At 53.4% G+C, this 17,936-nt stretch overlaps 2 protein-coding genes across 3 annotated transcripts in view; one reads left to right on the forward strand and one right to left on the reverse strand.

Moving 5' to 3' along the window:
* Nucleotides 1-10,494, forward strand: PCDH12 (protocadherin 12). The gene is made up of 4 exons (XM_051631566.1): nt 1-2,883; nt 3,394-3,488; nt 4,917-5,068; nt 9,678-10,494. Exons 1-4 carry the CDS (start codon nt 1-3, stop codon nt 10,040-10,042), a joined length of 3,495 nt encoding a protein of 1,164 aa, XP_051487526.1. The 3' UTR covers nt 10,043-10,494.
* DELE1 (DAP3 binding cell death enhancer 1) overlaps nt 7,615-17,936 on the reverse strand; it is a 23,953-nt gene continuing 13,631 nt past the window's right edge. The window contains exons 10-12 of one of the 2 annotated variants that reach the window (XM_051630901.1): nt 14,468-14,624; nt 13,599-13,863; nt 7,615-10,054 (exon numbers count right to left, since the gene is read on the reverse strand). In XM_051630901.1, the coding sequence (XP_051486861.1) occupies nt 13,607-13,863; nt 14,468-14,624 (414 nt within the window). In that variant the 3' untranslated portion in view covers nt 7,615-10,054; nt 13,599-13,606. Of the gene's footprint in view, nt 10,055-13,581; nt 13,864-14,467; nt 14,625-17,936 lie in introns of both variants that reach the window. The other variant, XM_051630900.1, reaches the window with a different exon arrangement.

A 17,936-nucleotide genomic window follows, 5' to 3' on the forward strand; every position in this document is an offset into this window, starting at 1 on the left:
ATGCCGAGGGCTTGGGATCGCCGTAAGGAGCTCTGGGGGATGCTGGGGGCAGAGAGAGGGGGCAGCGGGCTGGGGGGCTTGGCCAGCAGCATGGTGCTGCTGAGCTGCTCTGCTCTCCACCTGCCAGCCCTCTGGTGGTACCTGTTCCTCTGCGCCGACGCCCAGGAGGTGGCCACCTTCACGGTGCGCTACCGGGTGTTCGAGGAGGTGCCGCCGGGAACGGTGATAGGGACCCTGGCCCAGCACTTTGAGGGGGGTGGGAGTGGGGAAATGGCAGATGCCTTCCAGCTGATGGAGACCCCCGGGAGGTTCCCGCTGTGCGTGGGGAGCGGGGACGGGGCGCTCCGCACGGCCGGGCGGGTGGACAGGGAGCAGCTGTGCCGGCACAGCGAGCCCTGCTGGGTCTCCTTCGACGTGCTGGCTGCCCGGAACCTGGCTCTCATTCACGTGGAGGTCCAAGTGCTGGACATCAACGACCACGCGCCGCGCTTCCCCACGCCTGAGCTGGAGCTGGAGATGTCGGAGAGCGCATCCCTGCAGACCCGGATCCCCTTGGACCGAGCCCTGGATGCCGACGCCGGCCCCAACGCCCGCTGCTCCTACACCCTCTCCCACAACGAGCACTTTGCTCTGGAGGTCGTGTCCGGCTCCGACGGGACGAGGCACGCGGAGCTGGTGGTGGTGAGAGAGGTGGACCGGGAGCTGCGCTCCTCCTTCGACCTCGTGCTGACGGCCACCGACCACGGGGAGCCGCCGAGATCAGGTACCGCTTTAATTAAAGTCATCGTCCTTGACTCCAATGATAACAGCCCCGTCTTTGCAGAGAGCTCTTTGACGGTGGAGGTGAGGGAGGACGCTCTGCCCGGGACCCTCCTGGTGGTGGTGACGGCCACCGACCCCGACCAGGGCCCCAACGGGGAGATCGAGTACAGCCTGAGCAGGCACGCGCCGCCCGAGGTGCTGAGGGCTTTCGCCATCGACGCCCGCGCGGGCAGCATCAGCCTCCAGCACCCGCTGGACTACGAGGAGACCCGCGCCTACGAGCTGGACGTGCAAGCCCGGGACTTGGGTGCCAACCCCATTCCAGCCCACTGCAAGGTCCTGGTCAAAGTCCTGGATGTCAACGACAACGCGCCCGAGGTTCACGTCACCTGGGCGGCGCGGGTGCCGGTGCTCTCCGAAGCCCTCCCCAAGGACAGCTTCGTGGCTCTGGTGACAACCAGCGACCCCGACTCGGGCAGCAACGGGCAGGTGCACTGCTCCCTCAGTCAGGGGCACGAGCACTTCAGGCTGAAGAAGACCAACAGCCACAGCTACGTGCTGATGACCAACGCCACGCTGGACAGGGAGCTGCGGGCCGAGTACAACCTGACGCTGGTGGTGCAGGACCATGGAGACCTCTCCTTGGCCGTGCTGAAGCACCTCACCATCTGCGTCAGCGACGTCAACGACAACGCCCCGACCTTCGAGAAGGCCACCTATGAGGTTGCCATTGCTGAGAACACTGAAGCACCTGCCTCCTTGCTCACCCTCCAGGCCACCGACCCCGACCTGGGTTTCAATGGGAAAATCACCTACAGCATCCTGGACTCCTCCACTTTGGGTCTGGTCTCGATCGACCCCGCCACCGGGGAGGTTTTTGCCCTCCAGGCTTTTGATTATGAGCAGATGAGGAGCCTGGAGTTCCTGGTGACTGCGGAGGATGGTGGTCACCCCAGGCTGGCATCCAATGTCTCCATCAGGGTGGCCGTGCTCGACCGGAACGACAACGCGCCCGTCATCACCTCGCCGGCGCTGGTGGGAGGCACAGCCACGCTCTCTGTCCTGGTCCATGAGGAGACAGGGTGCTTCTGGGTGGCCCCTGGGAACGGGAGCACCCAAGGGATAGCAGCAGTGGCCAACGCAACCCTCACGTCGTGTGCTGGTGCTCCCTTCCTCTTCACCATCGCAGCCCGGGACGTGGACTCTGGCATCAACGGGGCTCTCCGGTACGATCTGGCGGGTGGGGATGACTCCGGGCTCTTCATCCTGGATCCCCTCTTGGGGCAGGTTTTCCTCAATGCCAGCAATGCCAGCAGCCTGGCGGGCAGCCAGCGGGAGCTGGTGGTCCGGGTGAGCGACGGGGGGGACATCCCCCTGCACACCCTGGCCCGGATCCACCTCGTTTTCCGGCGCCACGGGGCGTTCTCCAAGATCTCAGCCTGGGAACCGGGACAGCCGAGCCCCTCGGTGGTGGCTGTTATCTGCCTGGCTGCTCTCCTGGGGGGGTGTCTCCTCCTCTTGGCTTTAACCCTGTCTCTGCAGAAGAAGGAGAAGAAGGACAGCATGGCCTACAACTGCAGGGAGGCAGAAGATGCCCGCAGGCAGCAGCAGCAGCAGCTCAAGAAGCCACACAGGCAGATCCAGAAGACCGACATCCACCTCGTCCCCCTGCTCCGGGGCCGGTCCCGGGAGGCTGAACCCCCCCATCCTGGCCAGGAAGATCTGCCCCCCATGCCACAGGGATCCCCACAACCTCCCCTCCACCTCACCCCCACTCTCTACAGGACCCTGAGGAACCAGAGGGCCCAAAAAGACTCGGACGAGCAGGTGGGGACCTTCAACCTGCCCATCCTGCAGCGTCGGCCCTGCCAGCCCCACAGACCCAAAAATTCAGCCAAAGAGGCTGCCAGCCCCCCGGATGCACCCCCACACTGCCAGAGCTTGGTGAAGCCGCCACAGGGGGCTGTGGAAGAGCCACCTGGCCAGCCCGTGGTGGCTGGGGGACCTGAGCAGCCCCAGCCCCACCAGCACATCCTGAGGAGCCTGGTCCGGCTGTCGCTGGTGGCACTGGCAGAGCAGAGCCCCACCGGGGAGTTCGTCATGGAGTCACCCCCAGTGCAGGTAGGAGCTGCCCCGTGTGCTGCTGGAGGTCTGGACACTCCCCTGTCCCCCCACCCCGTCGTTCCTCACCCAGGTCTTGCCCACCTTGGGGTGGTGGGAATGCTCAACCTGATGGTCTTGGGTTGGTCGCTCCTGCCAGCCCTGGGCAGAGGTGCCCCAGGGGTTGGGGCTGTGTAGGATGGAGCCCACCAGGAGCAGGGTCTCCCTATGCCCACCAGGATGCCCTGGGAACTGGGTGGAGAAAGGGTGTGTGACAAGGGGGAAGGGGACAAATCCAGTGCTCACTGCCCAGGGGAACGTGGGGGGACGGGGGAAGCGCGGGGGGCAAGGTGAGCTGCAGGGGCCCTTGTTTTCCCACCCCATGGGGATGCTGAACCATCTGCAGCAGGAGGAAGTGCTATAAAAAGGCTGGGGGAGGAGGGGGGGGGTGGGTGGTCGGAGGGGACGTCCTGGCAGGAAGCAGCTTGAGTGGCCACCACCAGGGCTCAACAGGCTTTTCCTGCCTTGCAGCAAATCTCCCAGCTGCTCTCCTTGCTGCACCAGGGCCAGTTCCAGCCCAAAACCAACCACAGGGGAAACAAGTACACGGCCAAGAACGGCAGCAGGTAGGTCAGCAGCTCCAGCCCTCTCCTCTGTGTCCCTCTGCTTCAGCCTCGCTGGCCCCAAAAGCCTCCAAGGGCAGCAGACACACAAGGTAAAACCTTGTCATCTGTTCTGTGGACCTGACTTTGGGGAGGAAGGTCCTCCCTTCAGGAGTGGCTGGGCTCCTCTGGTCATGCCTCCCCGTTGGTACCCAGCTGCTGCCTCCAGGACAAGAGGAAATGCTCTCAAGTTGCTCCAGGGGAGGTTTAGATTAGATATTAGGAGAAATTTCCTCACTGAAAGGGTCATCAAACACTGTCTGGGCTGCCCAGGGGGGTGGTGGTTGAATCACCATCCCTGGGGGTGTTTAAAAGCTGGGTAGATGAGGTGCTGAGGGACATGGTTTAGCTCTGGACTTGGCAGAGTTGGGTGAGACTTGGCAGAGTCAGGTTATGGTTGGACTCAGTGATCTTAAAGGTCTTTTACACCCCGAACCGTTCTGTGATTCTGTGATAGGGCTGCTCTTTGCCTCCTTCCCAGGGCACACTTGGTAGTTCCTTCCATACCTACCTGAGCTCCCTCACAGCCATGAACCATCTGCCCATCCTTGCTAGAGGAACACCAATGTGTCCATCTGTGATGAAAAGGTGCCCTTGTGAGCACAGAGGGTCCAGCTCTGGAGGCACCAGCACAAGGATGAGTTTTTTCATGGCTCTGGGTACTTCCTTAGAGATGCTGTTGCCTGTTGACATGAGTTCAGGGCATCTGTCCCCAGGCCAGGAGGCCAACTAAGGGTGGGAAGGACTGAGATATCCCCACTGAAGATGTTCCCAGTGACAAACTTCATGGCATTCCCATTAAATTGGGCTGTTGACATCTCTGGGTGAAGCCCCCTGAGGGTGCCAGGGCTTCACCACTGCCCTGCCATGTTCCCCTGCCCAGGCCATGGGCAGACACAGCCAGCACTGCCTTTCTCACCATCATCTCCACCTGCTGAGGTTGGAGAGGGAGGGAGAGCTGCCCTGAGGCAGAGTTGGGCTCTGATGCTTCTCTCCTGGTCCTGCTCACGGGCAGCTCCTCTGAATCCACAGGGAAGAGTCACCAGCTCCTTGTCTGTTCCCTGCAGGAGGATAAAACCTCTCTCGGGCAAGAAACATGGAGCAGCCCCACGTGTAGCCCAGCACCAGCTGGGGCCCAGTTCCCAGAGGGTCTGTGGAACCTCCTGATCACGTCTTGTGGTTTTTAAAATGAAAACCCATAAAGCTCCTCAACTGGTGGGGCCCAAAAGGCTTGTGCCTTTGGGGCTGTGCATGGTGCCCCAGGAGGACACCCGTACCCCGGCGCTGGGTCATTCTGGGGGTTGGGGGATGAGGACCAGCACCTTCACCCTGATGTTTGGGGCAGGGTGGTGCTGGTGCTGAGGTGTGACCTGAGTTCTGTCCCCGGGGCAGGGCTGGAGGGCTGGACACGGATGGTCTGAGCACCAAGGACAGTGGGCACGGGGAGAGCGAGGCCGAGGACCGAGACTCCGACTGCGGCTTCGAGCTCTCTGTCCAGCAGCTGGTGGGAGAGGAGCTGGAGACCCTCCTGGAGCCACAGGCAGGTGAGGTGGCCTCACTACTGGGAGCACACTGGGGCTGGTGGGGGGGGGTTTCAGTGGTGGGGTCTCCTCAAATAACACACTGAGGCCATTCAGAAGAGAAAACTGGCCGGGCTGCAGCAAGGAGGGGACGCCTCGTCTCCGAGGGTGGCTCTGATGCTTGGGGCAGCATCTATGGACCCTCCTGTGCTGTTGGGACCAGGCAGTTTACATCAAAGGGACTTGCTGAGCTTCATGTTGGATTTTGGTTGTGTTTAATCTTGGTAGGTCTTTCCTCCCATGGATGTATGTGCTGTTGTTGAGGTCACCTGAGAGGTCGACCTCTGTTGGTGTGTGGGGGTGAAGTCCAGTTTAACAATGCCCTGTGTGACCCGCTTCCCATCCTGACCTGAGACCCTTCATTTCATGGTCTATGTAGAGTGAGAAAGGTGAAGAGGTGCCCTTCTTGAGCCCCTCATGATGCTGTAGACCCTTTGAGCCCTGTTAGGCTCCTCCTTCCTACCAGGCTGAACTAGTCCCATCTCCTGTGATTACTAGTGCATCTTTATTGAGGTGTGGTGACCAGCATAGGATACATCTACACTGTATAAAGAGGTCTTCTGGTGGCATGAGGTCTTCTGGCTTGTTCTTCAAGGACAGGGGGCAACGGGCACAGACTGGAGCACAGGAGGGTCAAGTTAAACATAAGGAAAAACTTCTTTCCTGTGAGGGTGACAGAGCCCTGGGCCAGGCTGCCCAGAGAGGTTGTGGAGTCTCCTTCTCTGGAGACATTCCCAACCTGTCTGGATGTTCCTGAGGGATCCTGCTCTTGCAGGGGGGGTGGACTCGATGATCTTCAGAGGCCCCTTCCAACCCTGACAACTCTATGACTAAATGACCTTCCTTTGTGAGGAAGATTCTTTATTCCTACCCTCCCTTCCTGGCTTTTAACACTTGTTGAAAGAACCTGACAGAACCTGGCTGTGAACTCAGGGCCAGCTCAGGAGCCCTGTGAGCCTGGTTGCTGCTCTTCTGCAAGCTCAGGTGTCCCCTGTCAAGCAGGGCTCTTCCTCTACCTCTTCCAAAGACACCAACCCATTTGCAAAGTGCAGTTCCCTGCTTAACCAACACCACCTCAGCCCCTGCCCAAGTAGCAGCTGCTCAGTTATCTGCTGAGTCTCCCAGATATTGATTTTTATGGATTTGCCCACCCCAGATCCACAGATTTAGAACCTCATGTCACAACTTCTACCTCCCTTTCCTCTGCTGCTGTATTCATTTGAAGCAGTAGTTAACGAACAGCAGTTAATAAACCAAGCAATTTCATATCTGAGTTCCTCCAGCACTCCAGGGTGAACACCATCTGGGCCTGACATTTTCTGCATGTTCCTTTTATTGATTTGTTCTGAAAAAAAAAAAATCTCTTCTCCTGGCATTTCAATTTGCAAGAGTTGGGCTGACTCATGTCCTGTAGCAGAAATGTCTTTGTGGAGCCTCTGAGCTCCTCCACAGGTTGAAGAACTCCTTGAGGTTTGCTGTTTCATTCCAGAGTTGGGCATTTTTCTGTGCCCTTTCTTTAGAGGGAGATCCAGGCTGCTTCTCTCCGTTTGCTTCTTGCCCTTTTTTATTCCAGGAAGGAGCAAAGGAAGGCAAGGCTGGGTGAAATGAGAGCTGCAAAGCTGCTTTGGGTTTCCAGGCCCTGCAGCCAAGAGCAGGGAGTGAAGAGGCTGCTCCATCCCATGGAGGACCTGCCACACACTGTCCCAGCAAAGGGACTGGTGGAGTCCTGGTTTCATGCTGGGCTGGCAATTAAACTAATGGCAGATGCTCTCTATTAAACCCTCATGATTAAGGGAGAGAGGCTTAGGGGTTGGAAACTGAAGTGCACTGCTTTGAGACAACAGGGGTGAGGAGAAAGAATGAAAAATGTGCAAATCTGTAGAAGAGACTTAACTGAAAAGTAGAAGTACTAGGAAGAAAGAAGTTCTTCCTCTCCTGGCTCAAACCAGGACAACCTGCTCAGCAGATCTGTTTGGATTGAGTCCTGCTCAGACAGTGGCATCCTAGAAAAATAGTGTTAAGAGGCAGGCATGTCCATGAGGTGCCATCTCCCGTGCTTCTTGGATCTGCCAGGAAAAAACCCTTGTTTGCCAAATTGCTGGAATGCCAGGGAGCAGGGGCAGTGCAGGCTGGAGGGGCTTCCTGCCCTCAGCAGTGCTGGACATGACAGCAGGGCCTGCCCTGCCCCAGCGCTCAACAGCTCCCTGAGCCAGGAGCCCAGACCTTCCTGAAAAGGCCAAGAGCTGCTGGCCTCCTTCCTCCTCTCCCCAGCACAAACAGAGAAGTGGACTTGACATCCGGAGAGGGAGGAAGGAAGCCTTGCTTGTGCTCCCGAGTGTGGGACCAGCTGGCTGAGCCTGTCTGGGGCTTTGTGCTCTTCACAGTGGGGAGAACTGAGCAGATCATCAGTCCCAGCAGCTCAGGGGTGTTTCTGCTGGGAGCCCCAGGGGAACTCTCAGCACTGTGACCACCTACTCCCCCACCAGAGAAACCAGGCTCACAGCAGCAGATGAGAGACAGAACTTTTATTGCTTATAAAAACACACCCCCCCTTGCTGAAACACCATTCAAAGAAGGCAGTGAAGAGTCATTAAATTAAAGATACCCAATTATAAGGTTTCATGGGCACAGGAGCCTCAGCCTGAGCAGTTTGCTGCTGTGCCCTGCTCCAGAGTTGCAGCATTGAAACATTCAGGGAATGCAATGGCTTCTTGGAGGCTGGGGAGGAGAAAACTGTGGATGTTTCAGAGTAAAAATAGGGGATCTCAGCTTGGGACATCCCTTCAGGACCAGTCACTGTGACTGCAAGAAAATACTGAGACTGTAGAAAGAAATCCTGGAAGTTTAGCAACACCGAAGAGTTTTGAGGCTTCAGCTGAAACAAAAATCTAAGTGATGTGTCTGCCCTTCTCTCCCTGCCAGGTCTGAATCCCAATCCCTCACCCCCATCCCACCCCAGGACACAGTTGTTTTTTGAGAGAAAAAGGCCTAATTATGTAGTTGGCTGAGGAAGGAGACTTGTCTCAGGGCCAGACTAGCCCCAGACTGAGGACGACACGTCCCAGCCTGGGTATCCATCATCTTCTGGAAGCAGCAGAAGTGCAGGAGTGTGGAGACCCTCCTTTGGGAGGTCACTAAGTCAGAGGCACAGAATTATTACAAGGACACCAGCTCTTGCCCTCAGACTGGGACTGCAGTGGGGTGTTTTCCTCCCAGATCAAAGTGATTTGGTTTGTTGCTGTCTGACTCTTCAAGTGTTTCCCAAACCTGGTGGCTGCTCCGGAGCTCCCTGTGGTTCTTGGTTACCCTTTGGGAATGGAGCAACGTGGGGTTGGGCATCACCTGCCCCAGCCTTGTTTACCAACTGCAAAGCTCAGCCTTAAAAACAAGGACTCCATTTCCTTTCCTGCTGTCTGATGAGGAAGCTATTCCAGGCTCACCCTGCTACGGGGTCCTTCCTTTTATTTCCAGCTTATGTTTACTTGTGGACAGTTATAATCACTTCTTCTTTTGCCAACACTATTTTAAGCATAAAGATTTCCTTTGTTGGTGCTTATCTCATCAGCATAATGATGTTGCAGTCAGATCTCCAGGGAGCATTGGCTTCCTTAGGCTGAGCAATCCCTACCACTTTGGGTCATGGAAGCCTGGATTCACCCCTGGTTTCATCTCAATAGTTTTCTCTGCACTGCTGCCATTTTAGCTCCTCTCCCCCACGGATGGATAATCAACTTGGTATGTAATATTCCTAACCAGGTCTCACCAGACCTAGTAACAACACCACAGCTGTGTCTTCAGGCCAAAAGGGAATACCTTGACCAGCAACACTGTGTGATTTCCTTTGCTCATTTTTGGGGCAGAATCACGTTAGTGGCACATTAAGGAGCCTGCAGCCAACACACCCACACCAGGCTCCCACTGCTCCTCATCTGCTTCCAATTGATGAACAACTACTTTATAGCTCCATTTTTTTTTTTGCTACTAGTCTTCAACCACCCAGCTGTGCATTTTACAATCCAGAATTTCATTCTACTTCTCTTGTTACTGTTTTCACAATAACCCATTTCTTTCCAGTCCCAGAAGGCCTGCTTAGCAGCAACTTCCCACCCTAGAGTGCTCCTGAAGGGAAGTCCACCACTGACCTTTCTTCTGTCCAATACTTCCCCCTTGAAAGCCTTTCCATTGTCCTCTCCCCTTCAGCCACTCCTAAGCCTTCACTTTCTCTGGCTTTGCTAACACTTTAACAAAGCACTACTGGAGGCTGCAGCAGATGAGAAAGCAAAGTGAGCTGAATGGTTATTATATAAAAACAAAACAAAAATCCCAGTAGTTTTAAAGCAGTTCTAGCTTGTTTGCTTGGGTTTGTTGTTTTATTTAAGCTGTTGGTTTGACTGCTGGGAGCTTATCTCTAGACCTGTTTACAATCAGTGCTCTCAGAGCTGAGTTCAGGAAGTCTCTGCGTTTATAATTTGGGGTTGTTTTGTTTTTTTTCCTTTTTCTCCCTCCTCTTCTCTCTCCTGCGGTCTCCTCTAGCCCACATCTCACTGACAGTTCTTGATTTCACTCCCTCCAGAGCTGGCCCTCAAGAGGCTGACTGCTGCTGACCCAGCCTGGGTGGCTCAACTCTCCTTGCCCCTCACCAGCAGCTACAAGGACAACGTCTTCTCCCCCGACTCTCCTCATTCCCCTCAGGATGAGGAAGCTGCCAGGCAGGAGAAACCAAGGACCTTTGAGACCTTTGGCAAAGGTGCTGGGGCTGACTCCAACGCTGCTGGGACAAGACTGGCCAGCACTTTCCTTTCAGAGATGAGCACCCTCTTTGAAATGATTTTGTCCCAGAAGGTCCAAGCTCACAACGAATCGGGCTCGGGGCTTCTCCGGCAGCTGTCGGCACGTGGGAAGGGCCTTGGACTGGAGGACAGTGCTCCTGCTCTGTAGGCAGCTTGCTGGCTGTGAGAAGGAGATCAGAGTCAGTTCAAGCTTTGTGTTTGGGGGGCACACGTGGGCTTTAACAGGATCATTGTACCCTCTGTGTCTGGGCTGATCACGACAGGCACACTTCTCCCTTTGCCTCACCTCGTTACATTCCATGACTCTTTTCACCTTTAGTTCCCTTCTACCCGTCTCTTCTTGCCTTCCTGACTCTCCTGCTCTTTCACCCTCATCTTTCACTTCACCATCATGCTCACCCAACAGGAGGAGGGTCCTCTCCTCCCAGGGCGGGCTGATCAAGGGGGGGGTGTTGCTAGATCAACACAATCAGCTCCATCCCCATGATCACAGACTGCACCGGGGACGATGACATATCACTCATGGACTTCACAAGGTGCTGTAGAGTTGGGCTCCAGGATCTCAGTTCTTATTTAAATAAACCAGTTTTTTTTCTAACAGCATCATCTCTGGAACAAGGTGCTCTACAGATGACATCACGATGTATCTGCAGAAGGCCTGAAATGGCCACTCTGACAGGGAGCTTTTGCCTCTTGTCTCCCACTGCTCCTTTCAGCTTTTGTGGTTCTATCACCGTGAACTTGGCATCCTGTAAAACGCCCCAAAAAGCAGCACTGCTGCTCTGGCAACTCTGCTATGGCTGCCTTAGGTGCCCATAATTTCCTTCTCCATGCTCTCTTTTAAGGCCATTGGATTGTGGTGTGCAGTCCTTCCCCAGAAGCAGACAGCAGATGGTTGGAGTCTGCCAAAGGTAACCTGGGAAAAGGGAAGCCTGAAAACACTGTTTTGAAATATTCCGCTTCAACCATATTCTGGGCTTTCACTTTGATCTGGATGTATGTGAGCTGTAAGATAATTTTATGATCATAATACGTGTAGGAAAACCAAGCTACAGCTCTCAGGGAGAAGGACACAGGTGGTGTTAACCACGGGGCTTGGCATTCCCAGAGACTGGAAGGACAGCAGGGCCACCAGCAGCTGGAGTGCACATGTAGGCTCTTCTGGATTGTGCCCACGTAGGGCTCTTCTGTACCACAGCCTGTGCCTTCCAGCTAGGATATTAAACACCAGAACAAGTCTGGGAGAGGCTGGCAAAGTGGCTGTACAGCTGGGAGGGAGTGGGATGGGCCATCCCCTCCTCTGCTGGCAGTGGCCAACTCACTGCAGTGCTGGGCACACACTGCTTGCTTTCCTTCACCATCTTTGCATTACACACACTCCACTCCCTTCTCCACAGAATCCATAGCTCTCAACACAGGTTTCTCCAAGTCTAATCTCATGGTTTGGGTCATCATGCCTTTGGGTGGTATTTTTAGCTTTTATTTGACTGTCAAGTTCATAGAATCCCAGCCTGGTTTGGGTTGGAAGGGACCTTAAAGATCATCCAGTCCCAACCCCCTGCATGGGCAGGGACACCTCCCACCAGCCCAGGTTGCTCCAAGCCCCATCCAACCTGCCCTTCAACACTGCCAGGGATGGGGCAGCCACAGCTTCCCTGGGCAACCTGGGCCAGGCTCTCCCCACCCTCACAGCAAAGAATGTCCTCCTAATTTGTCACCTAAATTTCCCCTTTTCTACTTTTCAGCCATTCCCCCTGGTCCTATCACTCCCTGCCCTTGTCAAAAGTCCCTCCCCAGCTCTCTTGTAGGTCACATTGAAAAAGACCAGGCAGCACAACCCAGCAGACATGATCCTGGAGCATCTCAAGAGTTTCCTATGTGTGCTCCTTTCCCATGCAGCTAGAGGGGACAGTGGCCTGCATTGTGCACACACACACACACACCCCCGCGTGCCACAGACAATCACACAGATCATTTAAAGCAGGGTAAATGAAAGAGTTCTCCCTTTCTGTTCCTTTTGGGACCAAATGGCAAAAGCAACTGAGGAAGATTCCCCCAGGTAAACTTTGTAATATCCAAAATACCCACTGCTGGAGGCACCAAGACCTTTACTGATGTCCTCATCTCTGGCAGTGAACTAGATGGAGGGATCTGCCCCAGCCTTCTGATAGAAACCACTTGCTGCTTTGTTTCACAAACAAAACAGGCTCCTGCACCAAAACAATGACATCCAGCCAAGGTCTGCCTGAGATGCAGCTGTGCAAACCACCAGGGAGGGATCAGGGTGGCTGGGAGGAGAGGCAGCCCAGCAGGATTCCTCTGCATCCTGGGAATGCACACAGAGGACACACAGACACAGCACAACCTCTGGGAAGTCACTTTTGATGTGCATGTGGAAGGACAAGCTTTGCACAAAAATACACTGTGAGGAGCAGATTGAAAAGGAGACAAATTCCTCTCCCTTGGTTCAATTTCCTGATTCTGCAAACTGCTTTCAACCCCCACCCCCATCCCTCAATCCTTGCCCCCCTCCTGTCCTGAGGAATGCGTAAGCATGCTGTGGATTATCACAGAATAGGAAATCCACCCGAGGAATTTCCTGCTAATTGTATCCTGTTTGATAAAGGAAATGGTCTAAGAAAGCTTGGTCTGAGGGGAGAGAGAGAGAACAGACTAGGAGGACAATCAATCAGATGTGCTGAGCTCTGGCTGTGCCCCTCCCTTGCTGAATGGAGCCCACAGCAAGTTCAGGATGGGGCCATTGCCTTTGTTTTCCAGAGCCTGACACAAAGCACCAGAGCACCGTGGCTACAGGAAGCTGGATAGTTTGTCCAGATGCCCTTGAACCAGTTTAAACTGGTGTGGACAAATGTCTCTTTCCGGATTCAGCTGCCCCAGTGGAAGAAATGATCATCCCAGCTGCCTGCTGCTGCCTGCTGGGAGCATCCCTCACCCACTGCAGGGGAGAGGAGGTGCTGTGCTTAGCAAACATGTCAAATCTAAATTTTAAAGCAAACCTTGCTCATTGTAACCCAAAGGGGTGCACCCATGGGAGCAGCTCACTGCCAGAGCTGGAGGAAAAACAACCTGGGAAGGGGCACTGATGGTGGTGCAGAATGGCAGAGGACAGCTTTGCTCTCACCAGCACAGCTGGATCCATAAGCTACATCCCACAAAAAGCCTCATCATCAGAATTCACTCTCTGGCTTGCACAGGTTTGAAAGCAGATTAAACTGCCTCCATAGCAATGCAGAGACCCAGCTCAGCTTGTGCTGGTAGAAGAACCACTGTGGGAACAGCCAGCCTTGAGGGGAGGTCCACTTGTCTCTGAGGGTGCAGGCCAGGCCCAGCACAGAGTCTGCTGCCAACATCACCATGTGGTGGCTTGTAAACCTTGACCACGTGCAGGGTGTGCAGGGCTACTGGAATTACAGCCCCCCAGTCATATCACTATGGGAGTTCATAGGAAACTGTAGCAGCATGAGAAAGGTCTTTGTATGGGAAGGTAGAGGGCCAGAAGACATGGTGCTGGAGGAGATGTCACAAGGTTTGTTCTAAGAACCCTGGTATTTAAAAACAGCTCCTGCTCCACGAACAGCAAGCTTTTTCTTTCCACTCCCTGCTAGCCTGCTTGCAGCCCCACACAGACTGAGAAGGGCTGCTGTCCTTCCTGCTGGAGTCACTCACCTGCTGGTGTCACCCACCTGCTGCTCTAGTACCAGCAGAGGTGGGGCTTCAAGCACTGCAGTTCCCGTGGGGTTGCCCTGTTCCCAAGGGCACGGCTCCACCCTGCACTGCTGAGCACCATCATGTGGAGTCCATCTGCACTCCAGGAGTGGGGCAGGGAGAGGGAGGATTGTCTGGGCTGGCTGGCCTGGAGGCCTGCAGGAACACGGTCCATGGCCCAGAAACAGGGGCTGGAGGAAGAGGCTCTTATTCCAGGAGAGAATGGAGGTTTTGTTTGCATATCTGAAAGTACACGAAACCAAGATATTAATGACACACCACACTATGGAACCAGCTGGTAAGAAGTGGAAAGAACTGAGGAAGAACTGCTCTGGAGACGGGCTGAAAGAGTTGGGGTGTTCAGCCTGGAGAAGAGAAGGCTCCAGGGAGACCTGAGAGCACCTTCCAGTGCCTGAAGGGGCTCCAGGAAAGCTGGGGAGGGGCTTTTCACCGGAGAGCAGAGTGGTGGGACAAGGGGTGATGGTTTTGAGCTGGAAGAGGGGAGATTTAGATCAGACATCAGGAAAAAATTCTTCACCATGAGGGCAGGAAGGCATTGGAACAGGTTGCCCAGGGAGGTTGTTGATGCCCCTTCCCTGGAGGGGTTGAAGGGCAGGTTGGATGGGGCTTGTGCAGCCAGGGCTGGTGGGAGGTGTCCCTGTTCATAGAAGGGGGGTTGGAACCTGGCGATCCCGAAGGTCCCTTCCCACCTTAACCATTCTATGATTCTATGAAGAAAAGTGCTCTTTCTTCTTGCCATGGCTCTGCCCTACCTTTTCTCTGGCAATATGGGCTCTGCTTCTATGGAGTTACTCCCCCCCAACCCTCATCCCCCTGCCCCTGGTACCTTCCACCTCCGCTTCCAACAGGCGCAGTCTCTCCTGAGCGTTGGGGTTCCCTGCAGCAGCTGATTGCTGGTAGTGCCTCAGAGCTTCTGCCAGGTTCTGCTGCACTCCAAGGCCCTTCTCATAGCAAACACCCACGTGGTACCTGCTTTGGGCATCCTAGCCACAGGAGAAAGCACAGCAATCAGCTCCACACCATGGAGAAGTGAGGACAGCAGATGAAAGGAGAACAGAGAGTCTTTAACACCTTCTTTAGAGCTTACTGCTCTATCTTTGGTCACCTCCTTGAACGTTTACTCCTGTCCCTCAGACCCCATCTTCACTAATATAGACCCTTCTCTGAGCACATAGTGAGGCAGAATTTTTTTAGAATCATAGAATGTTTTGGGTGGGAAGGCACCTTCAAGATCATCCAGTTCCAACCCCCTGCATGGGCAGGGACACCTCCCACCAGCCCAGGCTGCTCCAAGCCCCATCCAACCTGCCCTTCAACACTGCCAGGGATGGGGCAGCCACAGCTTCCCTGGGCAACCTGGGCCAGGGTCTCACCACCCTCACAGGGAAGAATTTCTTCCTAATGTCTCACCTAAACCTCCTCTCTTCCCAGCTGTCTCTTGACTCAGCTCCTACATATCCCTTCCCAATTAAATTCACCAATTTCCCTTTGACATCCAGGTCTGCGTCACGGGAACAAAGGAACTGCTGTCTCTGCAGAGCATCCCAATTGTCTCAGGGGTCAGAGCCAACAGGACCTGGGCAGCCTTGACTGCACCCACATCCTGATGACGCCCAGACTCTGAGCACGCCCTGAGGTTCCTATCACAGTTCATGAGAAGTCTTGTAAAAACATAACAAATGCCAGAGAGGCACTGGCTGCCAAGGGCTGGAAGGTTGCCCTGGGCAGCATCAGGCCATCAGGACTGACACCACATGCCACACTATCTCACTCAGCCCCACCTAATTATATTCCAGAAGAAAAACTCAAGCAGCAGAGATGATGTCAAGCAAGTAAGTGCTAGAGAAAAAGCACCTAAGCTGCTCAGACATGTAAGTGCTGAGAGTGAAGTAGAAAGTAGAGATGTCATTGCAGGTGGGTCAGTGGAGCCAAGTCCAAACCTGCGATATGTGTCTATTGTCCTTGGGATCCAACAGGAGGAAAAGGGTCTCACAGAGAGCAAGAAAGCAGGATGGTGGTCCTGAAGACACTGGAAAGACCACATGGGCTAGTGGGCACATGGACCTTTCCAGCCAAACCCCAGCAACTTAACTTGAGGAGTAAGACTGCCAGAAACATGATTTAAACAAGGCTTTGCAGAGAAGAAAAAAAACAGAAGGAAGCAAGTGTCAATTTTAATAAAGCCATGAAAAAAGAACATATTGCAAGTGTTGCTGTCTGGGATGTAGCTGGTGGAGGAAAGCGAAGAACTCAGTGAGTGGGTGCTTTGCAAAATGTTGCAAATCTCAGTTTATGACAGCAGTAAACTTCTTTAGAGATGAGAGAAACGTCTTGAAGGATTGGCACTTCAGATGTGAGAAGAGACAGGGTCAAAGAAGTGTGAAGTGTTCCACTAGCCCTCTCCTAGCTGAGGAACACCTCAAAGCCAAGACCACAAGGAGAAGAGACCCCTAAATTAGCATGGCATTAGTGACCGTGATATGCTTTGAAATCTGAAGGTCAGGCTCAGCTCTCCAGCAAGCCCCTTCAGAATGTTTTTTCTCTTCTGTGGTTGCACACATCAAATAAGGGAGGATACAAAGTGGTAACCAAAGCAAAAGGTAGTTCTCTGAAGCATCCTTGTGTTTGGAAGAACATTTGTCAGAGCTTCCTCCTCAGCTCTAGCACAGAGCAACAACCTGAGACAGAAACACTGAACCCATGACTTTTTGTGCCTGTCTTCCTTGTTTTGGAGCTGTAGCTAAGTAGCACTGTCCTTGCTTCACCCATACCCAGTATTCTTTCAACTAACTAAACATCAATTCACACTCCAAGGTAAGAGGAAAAGAACAAACTCATGGAGCCCTTCTCCCTAGCAGAACATCCCAGGGAGCATATGAACCAGCCATCAAGGAGTGGTGTGGTAGATCCACAGCCAGCACCCACTGGGAAGCAGAGATGGGGAAAGATGGACTGGGGTTTGGAAATTGTCATGGCTGTGACCAAAACACTGATCCACCCCTGGGACCTGCAGTCACCTGCCAGATTTTCTGTTGGGAAGGGCTTGCTAGGCATTCAGTAAATAGCACTCATGTTTGATGAGATAACTCCTTGTTACACTGCACAGCACACACAGCTGGCATCAGGCTGGAAGAAAAGAGTCAAAGATGCAGCTTATGGGAGATCTTTAGCAGATTTGGAATTAAATGCTTTATCATGAGCTATGAGCTGCTGTGGCCAGTCAGGTCTGGTCCCACCAGCCATTTGACAGTGCCTGGATTCTTAAAAAGGGGGTGAAAACTGACGTGGCAAAGTTTCCAAGTGATGTAATGTCATTCAGAGTGATCAAACTTGCTGTTAAGAATTAATTAGAGAAGGTGTCACAAGACTAAGAGTGGGCAACACCATCACAGAAGAAAACTCAGTGCTGACAAATGCAAAATAAGTGCTTGTAGAAAGAAATTTGTGTGCCACTGTGATAGTTCCCTCAAGGCACCAAATCACTGCTCAGTGGCAGGCAAAAGGACAGGCAATATTGGGAATTATTGGAAAGAAATACAGAACAAAGCAGAGGATGTCATTATGTGAGATCCCTGGCATGCCTCCTCAAGTCCAGTTTTAGCCCAAGCATCCTAAAATGGTCAAAGGAGAATTAGAAAAATAGAGAAATGACTGACAAGCAAAATGGAACAGCTTAACTACGTGGAGAGACAAACTAAACTAGCACTCTGCAGCCTGCAAAAGAAATGACTCAGAGAGGACACACTAAAGGCTGACAGAATCAGAAGTATTAGCCAGAAGAAAGGGAATAGCTATTCATTATTTTCCAGTACACAAAAGCTGTGGGAACTGAAGTTAAAATGAGCAAGTTCTTCAGGAAAAAACCCAAACAACCCTGGCTATTATAATGCAGTGCAAGCTGAAAACCAGTGAACAATGTCACAGTGTTGTAAAGACACAGAGCTGTGGGATGCAGACACCTGGCTGCAAGACATGGGATATCATACTCCTACAACTGGAAGTGCTGGTGAGCATTCAGGAGCAGGACTGTGCTGAGACTGTGGCCCTGCCCCTCAAAAAAAAATAAGCCTGGGTCACTTGGAGAAAGTTCAAAATTGTTGGGATCTAGACAGCATGAGGTGTGAGGAGAAACTCAAACAACAGGGGAAGGCTGAATGGGGACTCAAGTATTTTAAGTACCTTAAAGGTCCCTGAAAAGAAACAGAAATAGTAATTTCATCCTCTCTGTAGAAGAATAAGGCAACAATTTTGAAGAACAGACTGAAGATAGACACAACAAAGTTCTCAAAATGATA

Source organism: Apus apus, chromosome 13 (genome assembly GCF_020740795.1).
Source record: "Apus apus isolate bApuApu2 chromosome 13, bApuApu2.pri.cur, whole genome shotgun sequence".
Lineage (NCBI taxonomy): Eukaryota > Metazoa > Chordata > Aves > Apodiformes > Apodidae > Apus > Apus apus.